The 14,736-nt window shown below is 41.5% G+C and overlaps 1 protein-coding gene across 4 annotated transcripts in view; it reads left to right on the top strand.

The window, feature by feature from the left end:
* The window catches only part of PPP2R2C (protein phosphatase 2 regulatory subunit Bgamma), a 350,473-nt gene that overhangs the window by 156,063 nt on the left and 179,674 nt on the right, over positions 1-14,736 (top strand). For 2 of the 4 annotated variants that reach the window (XM_019553341.1, XM_019553338.1), the window contains exon 2: positions 12,624-12,776. The exons of the other annotated variants lie outside the window; for them this stretch is intronic. In XM_019553341.1, coding sequence (XP_019408886.1) covers positions 12,624-12,776 — 153 coding nt within the window. The remainder of the gene's footprint in view (positions 1-12,623; positions 12,777-14,736) is intronic. 4 annotated transcript variants of the gene reach the window in all.

Consider the following 14,736-nt stretch of genomic DNA (forward strand, 5'->3'; position numbering starts at 1 on the left):
AACATGCCTGTTTCTTTTAACTTCTCATTTTATGACTTGCCTTCCAAGCCCTTTTTCACTTTTCTCACCTGACAGTCTTAAACTTCTCCATGTCCTTTTTAATGTACAAAGCCCCAAACTGATGAGGCCTAACCAATGCTAAGTAGGGTGGCACTAACACATCTTGTATCTTACACCTAATGTTTCTCTTGATGCATCCTAAAACCACATTTCATCTTTTGTGCAGCTGCATCACACCAATAGTAGATATGAAAGCTAATGACCATGAACACCGCATACCCCCGTAGGCTGGGGGGGGCACAGTGAACTCCCATAGGTGGTGGTGGTGCTGTCGGCGGCAGGAGTGTGGTGGTGGCAAGTGGGGAGCTCCTGCAGGCAGCCACTGTGCTGTTGGTGGCAGGGGGAAGGGTGCCAGTGATTGGTGACCATCTGCAGATGGCGACAGCAGTGTTAGCAGCAGCCATCGGTGATTGTGGACCACCCACAGACACTGCTGGCAGTGTTGGCAGCGAGGTGGGGGCAGTGGTGAATGGTGACATCCTGCAGGTGCCGTTGTCAGTGTTGATGGAGCCTTTTCACAGGGGGAGCACTGCCACCCTCAGGGGCTGCATGTACACCTGCATGCACCCGCTACATGTCATCAGTGCTAATGACCTACTGACAACATTCATGAAAAGAAATGGGTAAAGTTGGTAATCTGGACTAATTCTTTCTATCTCAAAAAATTAAAGCATTTTGATATATAAATCATAGTGATAGATGCATATATTGTCTTTTTAATGCATCTTTGAATTGGTATTAGTTTGAATTAATTTGAATTAGTTTAATGCATCTCTGAATTAGTTAGGTGCAACTCTACCCTGCCTTCTGCCTGACTTCAGACTAACATGACCAGCTACCTCCTTCTAATTGCACTTTAGTACTCTACTACTAGAGCCCCCTTTATATGTCACACTTACGCCATGATTATTGTGCCAGAGTTGCCTGATACAGGGCTTAAAGTCCTCGGTGATGGAAGCCAAATGTTCTCTCACCAACCAGGATCCTCATCTGCCCTCTGCTGGCAGCCCAGCCAGTGTTTTTCAATGGTTTTGAGAAATAACTGGTTGTCAGTCATCTGATTGTAAGCCCTAATCTCTGTACAGCCTGGGGTCTCAAACAGGACACAAGACTGTCTGTTGGAGCCAGTAGTCAGATGATAGTCAGCCCTGCATGTAGGCACCCAGCTTTCACCTTACTGCCTGCACTGCACCAGATCAGAAACTGGTTTAAACCTGTAACAGAACAGATATTCAGTGCATATAAACCAGTTTGAAAACGGCTGAAGCCGGTTTGAGATAAACCTGGTTGAATGTAGTATCAGACTTAACTGATTTCACTCAACTGTTTTATGCGATGGCTGTCCCAGATCCCTTGCTGGTTCAAGTTAAATCAGAGTCCCCCAGCATCCCAGCATGCTCTCTGGGCTGGGCGGGGCTCTCTGCTCCACAGCAGGGCTGGCCCCTCTCCTCTGCTCCCTGGCTGGAGCTCAGCACAGATTTGCAGGCACAGCAGCAACTGCTGATTTTCCCCTTGCCTCCCTCCCCCACCTCTCACCACTTGCTGCTTAACAGAGATCCTTTTGTCCTCTCTGCTACAGCAGGGACTGTAGCCAGCATGTGGTATGCTAGCTAATGCAGAGTGGTGTTTGTGTGTGTGTCTTGGTCCAATTTCACTAGGATAGGCAGACAGAACAGTGACCCCGTAGGCCTTTTGGAGCTAATCAGCAGGTCAGCTGGTAAGCTGTTTAAGAAGTTTGAAGTAATGAGGAGAGAGGCTATTGTTTTGCTAATTGGGTGATCCTTTTCCTAATTGTTTGTTATCAGCTTCTCCTCCCCAACTTGATTTCTCACCTGTCAATGTCATAGGTTTATAGTTAATAGGGTCGGAAGGGACCTGAGCAGGTCATCAAGTCCGACCCCCTGCCATAGCAGGAAAAAGCACTGGGGTCAAATGACCCCGGCAAGGCGTTTGTCTGAAATTTGCTGCAGAAAAGTCGTTGAATTTGCTGCAGACAGTATGATGTAGCAGGGAGGGAGATTGAAAACATCATATGCCACCCCACCCCAGACTAGGGGGGAGGTCCCCCTGGGGCCAATCCCGCCAGTGTGGGGGGAGTCCCCCATGGCCAATCGTGAGATGGCTGATCACCATGGCCGATCTTGCTGCGGCCACTTCCAGGGGTCAAGGAGTGTGGCTAGTCAGGGGGTGCACGTGCACCCTCTATGTATTGCCACTGGTTGAAAAGCTCTGTATCATCAACAGATGCATGCACTGCACACACCCCGTGCCTGAGAGTGCTAACCCAGGGTTGACAACACTTCCACCTCTTGAGCAGCCAGCAGGGAAAAGTCTGTGACTGTGCAGACTTACCTACCTAATGAGAGAGTCCTGCTGGGGCCTGGCCACACCCCCTCAGCTCAGCTCCCTGCAGAAGGGAAGGGAGGGCTTCATTGGCACCCCCTGTCTTGTAGCCTGAGCCACTGCAGGCATGTGCCTGAATTTCCTCAGTCCAGGGAGAATGTCTGTCCAGTTTCAAAGCAGTTCAGCCTAGTCAGGTTAGACTAACGTGCAAAGACTGAATCAATTCAGGCTCAGGCTTTTTGAATGTCTGTCCCTAGCCTAAAGGTTTATATTTGCTTAAACCAGTTACAAAGTTACAGTTCAAGAATCGAGCTATAAGGGTAACTCCTCTGTTTTTCTGCCTTTACTCCCATGAGTAGTACTGCTGTAGTCAGGGACTAGTTACATATGGTTTTAACTCCATATTTTTTTAAATTTTTAGTAGTGGAAGTAGAGAAATAAATGACACAAGGAAAAAATGTGAGTGCCGTTTAAACAAAAATAGATGTGTGTTTTTGTGTGCATGTGTGCGTATGTTGCAACTAAAAGTGCATCACCACTCAAATCTGAATTTTTATTTCCATTTTGCCATATATGAAGCATGTAGCAATTTCATGATGAAACTTTAATGTATATTAGAGAGAGACTTATGTATCTGTTAGGACAAAAGAAAAACCAGATTTCTTTCAGAGTTTCTGTATTTCAAAACACTTCCCTGCACTAAAATATTATCAAGGCTACAGTGAATTATGCTTAAGGGATGAAGCATTGTCATTTGAAAAGAAAATAGGTTCTCATGACTGTTTACTACCTGAGTATTAATGCAGCCAATTACAGTGTTCTGCCTTTCAAGCATTATTATGTTAGAGCAAGAAAAGAGCCAATATTGCATTTTACATGACCTTTCTAATGCTATATATACACATATGGATTTGTGTTATTTGTCTCTTTGATTCGCCAAATGTTTCTTATTTGTGGCTCAAGGCATTTATTTATTGCAAGGCTTCAAGCTGTGGTAAGCAAGGTCATAGATTAAGAATTGATTTCCACAGTTGTTCTAGCATACAAACTAAATTTCACTTGGTTGGTTATAAAAGCTGCAGCTGGCCATAAATACAGCTCTCCATCATTATTGGAGTATTAATGTTAAAGAAAATGAGAAAATATCCAGTGTATATATTATATCTTTAGTTTAGATAAGATATTACTTATCTGAGATTTATTTTATTTTATTTATGTTCTTATTTATCTCTGAACATATCCTATATTTGGCCAGCAGATTTCATTCATGGGTTCTGGCAAATACAATTTTATATTCTTTATTGTTTTTACCATACAGTCTATTGCTAATCTCTGCTTCAAAGATGTGCAACAGCAATGTTGGTTTCAAAATGGAATAGTTGTTTTCCTCTAGGATGATATGCTATATATTATATTCCTGTACCTTGGAACAAAAGGATATGATCAAACCTAAGAAATGATAAGATTGCAAACTTGATACTTATACTAAAGAAATAGAGACCTTCCAGGTCAAGTAATTTCTTCAAGAGCTACATTTTTAACTGATAATAACAGTTCAAATACACTTTGGTAGTCTGTGTATCAATGAAGTGTATTAATATACATATTTTTATTTATGGATGTATGACTTTTTACTTTCTGTGGATGTTCTGTACACCATAAAGTTGTACTCTTATAAAATACTGCAGAAAAATATAGTCAAAGTAACTACGTTTTCATTTATGATTGTTTTGAATAAATGTTTCTCATACAGTCCTAGTGAATAGCAAATCTTAATAGGTAATACATAATTCATAGTCATAATTAACAATTCATATCTTCCAGTGGATTTACAGATATTAAATGTATCCTCCTACCACAACTGTGACTGTTAATATTATCATCCTGAACTTCTATATATTGAGAATTTATAGAGAGAGAACCTGATCAAAGAGATCAAGCCGTTTATCCAAGGCACTAGAGTCATGTCACTTTAGATTAGAATTATTGAATTCCTAACTCCTAGCCAACAGTTTCATCACAGCTTTAAAAAGCATTTTGCCACAGAGGCAGAGGTGTATGTAATAATGGGAAATGGGTAGCTAAGTTGTAGCCATAAAATTATTTAATGTTGGTGCTGTCTGTCTGTTTTCCTGCTGGTGTGGTATATAGGTTTGAGAAAATGGATATCACAGTATCTTACCATACCTAAATGTGGAAACTTGGGTTGATTCACCTCCGCCAGAGTAATTACTAAAAAATTCAGCCAATCTTTCCACTTACTGGGTGCCCTGGATTTTAAAATGAGAAGATACTATAGATTTTGAACTGTATGCTGTTGTTACAGTACAGTGGGATTGAACGGCAAGCACTGGGAAATTTAATCGTTTTGTGTATTAATGTTTTTTCTTGTACAGTCCTCAAAACCTATTGTAAAAAAGCCAAGAAGAAAGAAGATTTATATCTGGTGCTGGATGACTGAGTTGGTGAATAGTTTGTTACACAGGCAGAATGGTTCGGGGGTAGGTCAACTGTATGAAAATGTGAACTCTCTTGAGAACATTGAAACCGTATCTGAGCTGATTTCTCCCCTATTTGGATCAGTGTTCCCCTTGCAGGAGTTGATGCATTGATGTGAATGGGAGCCACCAGCCAGCTGTTTGAATTTATATTTGACTCTGTATCTTTCTCTCCGAGGTGTAACAAACAGCTTTTTTTCCCAGAGGACAGTAGAGGCTGCTGAGGCACTGGGAGCAGCTGGGTCATGGCTGGTGGCTGCCAATCTTGGGCCTTCTCCAAGTTGATGCCTGGGGCTCGTGCCCCACTCGCCCACACCTTGTTATGCTACTGCTTCCTTTTAGTTTACGAGCTCTTGAAGCAGTTGTGTGTATTGTAGCATGCTGAGCTTATTGTCATCATTAAGAGAATAGTTCATTACGATTGGGAATGTCTATATAGAGAGAGAGGTAGACAGATTTCTTTGTTATCTTCACTGGTATCTACTAGAGGGAATATCTTCAAAATCATTGCTTGGTAGTCAGATACGTGTGACCCCCTGCCGTAGCTCTGTCAAAGGTGGAACAGTCCTGAGGAAATTATTTTCAAACTTTAATGGTCATGAGGCGTGTTTTATGAGCTTATGAGGATCAACTAAAGCATGGTTGGGACAGGTTGCACAACTGAATCAAAGATTTTCAGCGTTATTCAGTACATGAAGGCCTTTGGTGGAAGGCTATGTTGAAAATGCATATCAAGAGTCTCAGATTAATTCACCACCTTTGAACAAATTCCCTCAACCAATGGAGTAATGAATAGGTGATATAAATAGCAAGATTGGCAGTGTAAGTGAAATCTTTCCAAGGATGATACCTGCCAAATCTAAATGAGACTCCATTAAATGTATATTTACTGACAGCTGACCTGGAATCAGTCAGCTGAATGCTTATACAGAAGTCATCGGAAGTAGTTATTCCAAATGAAGTTTGCACACATTTTTCTCAGGTTAGAAAGAATGAAGGAACCAAAGCACTGGATATTTCTTGGTAAGGTGTTTTTGGTTAGTATATAACGATAGCTTATACACAAAAAACAATTAGGATATCCAATATCTGGAACCAACTTCCAGATATTGCCCCTACCTTGGGCAAATTCAAGAGGAGGTTGGATGATCACCTGTCTGGGGTCTTGTGAACCCAGCATTCATTCCTGCCTGTGGCAGGGGGTCAGGCTAGATGATCTATTCTGGTCCCTCCTGACCCTAGCTACTATGAAACTATGAAAAGGTTTGCACGATAGCAGTTATCTTAATCGAATCTGGTAGATTGATTGTATTAGCACCCCATTGACCTGTTCCGTCAGCTGTCCGTAAGGGACCATTCTTTATCAAACATAAAAGATAGAAAAAAATAAGGCCAAAAATAAGGCCTCGGGTACTTCTACCATTGCAAAACCAAACAGAATGCTTGAATCACAAAAGAAGGGAGAAGACTCATTTTGCTCCCCAGCTAGGAATCCTTCACCCAATACAATACATTCTAAATACACTAAAGTATGAGGAGTAGGTAAGATGTGTTTGGTTCTTTTCATGTGATGTAAGTGGAGGCCCTGCGGAGACCCTGGGAAAGAGTTGGCAGCATGTTTCAGTGGAAGTTCTGCTTTCATAGGCACCAAAGGACTGAGTCTCTCTCTCTCTCTCTCTCACACTCACTCACACACACACACACACACACACACACGTGTGTATATATATGTGTGTGTGTGTATATGTATATATGCATGTGTGTGCACACATGCACACACACACACATGTTGGTATTGGTAGATGCTAAATTCTTTATATATTCTAGTTTATTTTATACAAATAGTATAACTATGTTTAAGCTACATGTTGTAATACTTGTGGATGCAGCAGAGGTGTGTGTATTAATTTGCCAGGGTTAAATACTTATATTGAGGCTTTTCTTTATATTTCATTTATGCCCTGAATATCAACTTGGGGTTTGAAGCCAATGGGAACCTTCAAAGTAACAAGACTAGGATTAATTAGGTAATGTTTGCAAAATTCTCTGGAGACTGAAAATGCTACTAAATGTTAAATGTTTGCACTAGGCCTTGTTTTTTGCACAGTCCTTAGTGACACTAACTGTGGTTGCTGTTTGGAAAGATTAGATCTTTTTATAAAATATATCTCTACTGCACATTTCTTCATCTAATAGGATAGCAAGCATTCATGTTTGAGTTCCCCAGTATAGCCTTTCCAGCTTGAGGGCCAAATGTATTATTTTTAAAAGGTCAAGGAGGGACAGTGAATATTTTCAAGCAGGGGCTCAGGCAACACAGAAGTAGGAGGCAGTCACCTGTACATCTCCAGTGCAGGGACTCCTTAATTTTGTAGGACTCTGTAGCAAGTGTCCAACTAGCATAAACAGCTTCTGCTTCTCCTTCTCCCTCTCTATAGCTTCTTGCTCAAGGGTTTGTGTTTGGGGATGGTGGGGACGCTGGACAGTGCATAGAGCATGTTTTGTTCATGATTCCATGTAGATGATATACATTCTTGCTAAGGTAGGTAGTTGGCACAAGTTACAGTGGCAACAAGATTATTTTATCTTGATCTGAGGATGAGAATCAGAAAGGTATGACTGGTTATTAGTTCTCAGCTTGATCTCTATTTTTCCAGGCCTGCACGGCACTGGATGCCTATGAAGGCTGCCCTAGGTTTTGGTATAGGATCCAGGGGCGGTACAAGGGTGGGGACAGAGGCGTGCTGTTGCATCTCCCTCTATGTGTGCTGCACATGCACACTGAGCTCTCTGAGCAAACTGGCTTGTCAATGTGACTCCTGCCAGTCACTGCTTTGGTGCACCTCTGGAACCCAGGGGGTGAATGCTGCCACTTCTCTGCTTCCCAGCCCTTTGCCCATTGCTAAATTTGGCAGCAGGGGAAAAACAGGGCAAGTAGCAGAGGTGTTCATTCCTGGGTTTCAGAGCTGCACTGACAAGCTGATCAGCTTAGCGAGCTCACTATGTCTATTCTGCAAAGTCAAAGGGGTTGCAGCCTCATCCCCACATCAGATATACATTTGTTTCATCATACAGTCACCCTCAAAGGTCACGAGGGTGTCCAGGCCAAAGGATACAAACCATTGCTCTCTCTTCTTGACTTGATGTAGAAATGCACCTGGGGTATGGAATTAGTATAAGGTGCACAGTAGGTTTCAAAAGGAATGCATCAAATGTTTAAAAATCAGACAATGTGACTAAAGGAAGTAATTTGTACTGTAGTTATTCAGCCCTCTAAAATTTGGAAAATATCCAACTCATCTGTGGATTACTTCGGATCTATACCAACTCCACTTGTGACTCATACTTCACTGCTCTTCTGTTTTTCTTCTTGACAATAAAGGTAACTTACAGCATTCTGAATTCATCTCTAGTGTAGAAACCAAAAGCTAATAGCCAACACAGCCAAGTGTGAAACAATTCTTCACTAAAAATTCCATCTCTTTGTTTTTACCCCCACTGCTATGATTGCATTCAAACAGCTGTAGGCTTCAGTAATACTGCAGTATTTTGCATTCAGTTTGTAATTAAAAGATTCTCATAGCCAGGGAACCGAACAATGAGTTTTTTTCTTCTAAATAAAAAGTGGTTCAACTGTGAGTGAAATGCTATTAATAGCAACAATTGTGTAGATGCCAAGTGGGCAGATTCAGTAAGGGTGAAATAATAAAAAAAACCATTAGTGTGTTACAGAAAGAACAAATGTAAAATAAATCATTAAAAACAAGTTTCACTGCTTCCCTCTTTTCTTTGCCTCATTCATTTTCCATAATAGGTATAGCGATACTTTTGTAAATAGAGGAAGATGAATTTTCCCTGGTTGAATTTTTTTTCAGTAGTAAACCATCAGTAGTTCATAGATATGAGGATACCAGACATTTAATTTAATTTTAATAATTAATTCTCATAAAATTTATACTTTACCCTCCCACGACTTTACTACTATGAACAATCATATGTTGCCATGAATCTATATACATTTCATGTATTCGATTATTGTACCATAATGAGATACATTAAGGAGGTTTTGAAAGGGACCACATTTATACATGTACAGATATAAAACAAATACATAAGGGCTGCTTGCAGACATTAACAAAAAAAAATGGTGCTTTGTTTTAAACTCAGTGTGCTCCTGCACTAAGCCCTACACCTGCCCAGAAGAGGCCGTACTTTAGCTGGCCCCATCTCACCCAACTTCTGTATAGGTCAGGCGCTTTAGTAGGGCTTTTTTGGTGCTTTTATCTAATAGTTGATTGAATCAGTTTTAGCTAAAAGTGCCAAAAAGCACCTCTGAAGTGCCCAATCTACACAGATGCTGCAAGGCTGGGTCGAAGTAACATGCTGCTTTTTCCACTAAAGTGTATTTTTTTTTTTTTTTTAACATCAGCAAGCAGCCAAGATGCACAAACCTCTGTTTATGCACACAACTATTGAATATTGCTGACAGATCACCTTCCTTTGACTGGTATCACAGTAGCATGGATTGAGTTAAACTGGTTCTACTAACTGTGTAATATGGGTAAAAGAAATTGGCTTCCTATGCAGCATTACATGCCTTACATTCTTTGAGTCGGGGGAGAAGAAATCAATACTTGGTATTGCAGACAAGTATAGTTATATCCTTGATATTGTTGGGATAAAGTGGATGTCTTGGGTCCCGTGTTCTAGTCTCTAGGGCTAAGGAGAGACAGTCAAAAAGCCCCAGGATGACTCGCTTCAATCTTTGCAGGTTTCTCTAAACTGCGTAGATTGAACTGATAATAAAATGCACTGATGTTCACTTTTGAAACTGGAGAGACAGCCAAACCTGTGCAGTGGCCCATACCAGGTGCTGGGGGCACTAGAGCATGCCTCCAAAGCCTGATGGCCACTGCCAAAGGCATCCAGATGCAGCCCAGGGCTCCTTCTTGATTGGCTGCCCAGCCGTATGCCCCCCCAACCCTTTGCTGTCCCCGACTAGGGAGAAACATCCCCTCCAGCCCAGGGCTGGTTGGATCCCCCAGCCTCAGTGGGGGTTCCCCGCCCCTGGCATGTTCCCCAAGCCCCGCTCCTGGTGCAGACAGGGGATTCTCCCTTCCCAGCCCCCAGTCTGGTCTAGCAGGTTTTGACCCCATGCTGACTCTGCACAGGCAGAGGCTAGGGAGCTGGAGGCTTTACTGCCTCTGCTCCGTGACAGCTGGGGGCAGGGCAAAAAATCCCGGGGGGGGGAGCTTTCCCATCCTCATGCCTTGCAGACCCCGGCTGGTGCTGGGCTGGGGGAATTGTTCCTTGGCCCCACAGTCCCTGAGACCCAAGGGCAGCTGGCGAGGGTTGGGGCTAAGGTGATTCCAGCCCAGTTGAGGGTCTGTGGGGGGTGGTAAGTCCCACAGAGGGTGCTTTCCCTCCCCTTGTGCTGTGCAGACCCACAGGCACAGGCACAGGCTATGAGGCAGAGGTTTTACTGCCTCAGCTCTGAGAAAGCGGGAGAGTGGGGCCAGCCCTGCTCTGCTGGAGCAGACAGCACAGCCTAGGGCTGCAAAGCATCCTGGCGTGACTGTGTGTTAGCTTGAATCAGGAGGGGATTTGGGACAGAAGTTCCATAAACCAGTTTGATTTAAATCAGTTTAGTCTCATACTACATTCATCCAGGTTTATCTTAAACCAGTTTCAGTGATTTTGAAAGTGGTGTATGTGCACTGAGCTTTTGTTCTGTTACAGGTTTAAACTGGTTTCTGATCACTTAGACTGGTTTATGTCAACTTCTGTCCCTAGCCCCAGAGAACGAATTATGCTAAAATCACTCTATTTTCATTTTCTGTATAGTTCCCATGTTTGGCACAGGGGATTTTTCTCCTTTATGGATTAAGGTATACAATTTGGTTTCTAGATACTGTGCTTTCCCAACTGGCTATCAACCATTTTATACAAATACCACGTCAGTATCACTTTGTAAATGGACTAATGTATTCATCATATAGAACCAGGCTAGTCATTAATATTCTTACAATCACCTAAAGGCCAGATCTTGGTCAAATGGCCACTGAATTTTAGTTGTTTGTTTGGTACGTATACTTAAATAGATTTTTTAAAATTTAAATAATGTTTATTTAATTTTAAATACATCTTATCAGTTTAAAAATGTTTACAATGGAAACTGAAAATCAGCACTGAAAAACAGTGTTACCATATGGAACTTTTTACAGACCTCATCAAAGAGTGGATATGTTCATTGTGTTAGAAGTAAGCACTGATGAAATAATCTTTGGACTGTTACAATGAGGTCAGGAGGCCTCAGCATCACAAGACAGGTGTACAGCAACTTTTTGCTCCAGGAATGTCGACTGTATCTTCTGCACTGCTATGCTTGGTATATAACATGGCATATGCCCACGTTGGAAGAGCTGGCTGAACCACAGAGGTGAAGCAGAAGCTGAATAGGAAGTCTGAAGCCACTGCAGATGTTGAGATCATCTGGTACCTTCTAGGTATGAGCTTCTTTTTACCAACAAAATGGCATAGCCTTGAACTGTTTTGGATACATGTATAAATACAGATTTTTTTATTTTACTGTACTCCGTTGTTTAACATTAAATTAAAATTGAAAAAAAAAACAAAGCGTATGGGCCACCTCACTTTGTCACTGTGAAAATTACTCTCCCCTCCTCAGCCCCCTCCAAAGTACTATGGTTGGAGCAATTTGGCTAAATTCTGATGATCTAGAAAATCAAGAGAGAAGCATTTTCCCCTGAGTTCCCCAAATTTATGAAAAGAAATTAGTTGTTACTCATTGATGTGGGCACATGATTGCCAGTGTACTTCTCCATAAGTAGCTTCCATTTACTTAAAGTACCTGGCCTCTGTTTTGAACACTGGGTCATGCTGTATTTAATCCAAGCCATTGTGCCTTGTATCTTGCATTGTGTTTTTGCCCTGTTTTTATTTATTCATCTAAGAGGCATTTATGTCAATGTATTATAAAAGCTGTATTTTGGTCTCCAGTTTCCTTTCTTCTCAGTCTCAAGGGATTGAAAGACTCAGACCCTGAGAAGCAGAGTCATGCTGTTTCCACCTCTCTTAAGGATCAGTCATGAACATTTAGGAGTAACGTGATGGTTGGGACTGTTCTGTGCCTCTTGTTAACAAATGGCTCTTGATACTCCACTGTGTCCAGAGTCAGTAAGACATGGGTATACCCTGACTCAGTATATTTTTCCTCTTCATTCAAGATTTTTGTACTGTTTTGAAAAGGAGGAGGTGGAAATAGCATTGTCTATAAGAAGCAAACAGAGCTTGGAAGAGGCCAGTGGTAAAAGATAGGTACCCAAGGACAATTTGGGAAAAGGAGGTGAGAGTTCTGTGTCCTTCCTGTCTTTTTCCCTTTATCTCTAGATACTGGGGAGAGGGGGTCATGTTGCTTACCCATATCCATGCACCGTAGATCTTTATGGTCTGTAGACCATATCTATAGATGGAGTGGAGCGCTACCATGCTCTGCCTGGATCTTGCTTTCTCAGAGCTGTCCCTAGATATTCTGTAGCCCAAGACAAGGATCTCTGCTGTCAGATACGGAACTGTAAGACTTCCAGGATCATATGCAGTAGGGCTGGGGGGAAAAGAGAGGAGAAATAAATCTCAGACATTGAACAGAAATAATTCAACAGCTTTTTGTTTGTTTGTTGTGTTTGTTTGTTTGTTTGAAAGATACTGCTTGTGCTGGATGCCAAGTGTGTGGATTCAGCTTCCTTCTGGAACCTGGACAGGTTACCCCTGGGAAACCTTGCATTGTGCCTGGCCCTGCAGAGAACATGGAAGGAGAGAGCATCTATGAGATTGATTCTGAAGATGGGGTTGGAGGTAAGGGTTCCTGTCACTTTTACTATTAATTTGTTTTTACCCCGATTGGCTGGTTACAGGAGTCCTTACAGGCAGCTGGATTCCAGGTACCACCAAAAACTTTTAAATTTGTCCTCAGTTGCTGATTGTACTGTGTCACCTTTTAATACATGCAATAAATAAAGGTAATTTTTGCTACATCACTGGGTTCTGTCTTAAATTAGATTTTGAGTTCTTCAGGAGATATTTGTGAAGTGCAAGTCAATGATGGGAACCTTTATGCAGTGCAGTAATACAAATAATATGTTACTTTATTTTGATCTAGACACACATTTGCTAGCATTATTCTGGAGAGTGTGGGATCTAGTCCTACTCATACAGACCTTTGTGTTTTATCATATTTCCAGCAAGCTGACAGAATCCTTAACATAGAGGCCTGTACTGATTTCTAGGAATAGGAAGAGACTTATTCCAACAGGATTGTTTCAAAATAGTTTTCATTTCGAGAGACTGTTAAACACATGCACTTGCCTAAAGATAGAGCCATATCCTGTCTGCTCAAACCATTGAGTAAAAGAGTTATTTAAAAGTCACTTTGCTGTTCATTTCCTAATATACACTAAAAAAAATCCTTGCTTGCTATTCTTCACCTATCAGATAATATAGGGAATAGCTAAATGGTCTTATAATTTAAAATCTAAACGAGCTGAGATATCTTCTTTGCTTTTTTTGCATTTCTTGAAAGTGGCTTTGGGTAAATCAGTTGAGTTCTTTGACTTTTCCCATTAGTACTTCTTTATCCAGATTATAAGAGTTTGGTGCTTTTACATCAAACACGGGGTTCTAAAGATGGAATATTAAATTCTTTTGCAGAACATTTTACAATTTTATTAACACTTTTTTGTATCTCAACTTAATCAAATTTGGCTTAACCATGTAGAATTAATGTAGACTTCAGAGCTGCATCTGTGGATCAAACCAAAGTAAACTGTCTGTGTGATTAAAGTGGAATCAAAATGAGTGGTGTGTTTCACTGATATTCAGTACAAGACCTGTTGGTATAAACATAGTTCTTAAGGGCTTATTTTAATGCAAAATTGGTCTAAGCCTAAGAGAGTTTACTGATGCTAATTGGAGTTTAAAGTGCTTTGCAGCCATTTGAGGCTGGTTCCAAAATGTTCACAAAATGACCCTGTTATTCAATATTTTACTCACTCACACGTATGTGTGGGAATTCCAGCCAATATTATCAAACTTGTGAGCTTAAAATAGTGCTTTTAAATTTACCTTTAGGGATCTCTTGTTATGTCTTATGGAAGGATCAGTACCTGGCGGAGCCTGTTCATGGATTTGAATTCTTAATTTTAGGCTCCAAAGTGCCCAAAAGGTTGTCTAACATTTTTCCCAACTATATGGTGGGTTGAGTAGAAGATATTGCCAAACAAATATTGCTTCCCACATGTTCCCTGGACCATCATTCACCACCGCAACAGCAGTACTTTAATTTTAATGCAGTTCAAAAAGCTGCATTGCACATACCCTGCTCAGCATCTTTACTCTGAAACACCATTTTCTTACTCAGTAGATTTTCCACTGGCCCTCAGAGAGAAGATGGAGCAGAGTTTCCAACCCTGCTACAGTACTCGTGTTCTCCTTGCTTCAGGGAATACTCTCTAATGCCTCTGGGGTACAGACTGCCCCTAACAGGACTAGGGAGGAGATTAAACCATTTTGAACTCTTCATTGGATGTTAGAATTGGCCCACAGAAATGGAGCATGTTCTAAACCCTCCCAAAGGGTAATTAAACAGCGTTGTTCCCCAAAAGCTCAGGGAGGCATTGTACCTTCCTGAGACCCTCGACGTCCTCTGAGGGTGTGTGCTTTTCACCGTGTTCATCATGGTCCTGTACCAGGCAGGCGTTGTTGGCTTTAATTATTGATATGTGAGTGAGTGTCCCCACTTCTGGTGTCTCAGCCATCT

Source organism: Crocodylus porosus, unplaced genomic scaffold (genome assembly GCF_001723895.1).
Source record: "Crocodylus porosus isolate Cpor-Errol unplaced genomic scaffold, CroPor_comp1, whole genome shotgun sequence".
In the NCBI taxonomy this organism is placed as follows: Eukaryota; Metazoa; Chordata; order Crocodylia; family Crocodylidae; genus Crocodylus; species Crocodylus porosus.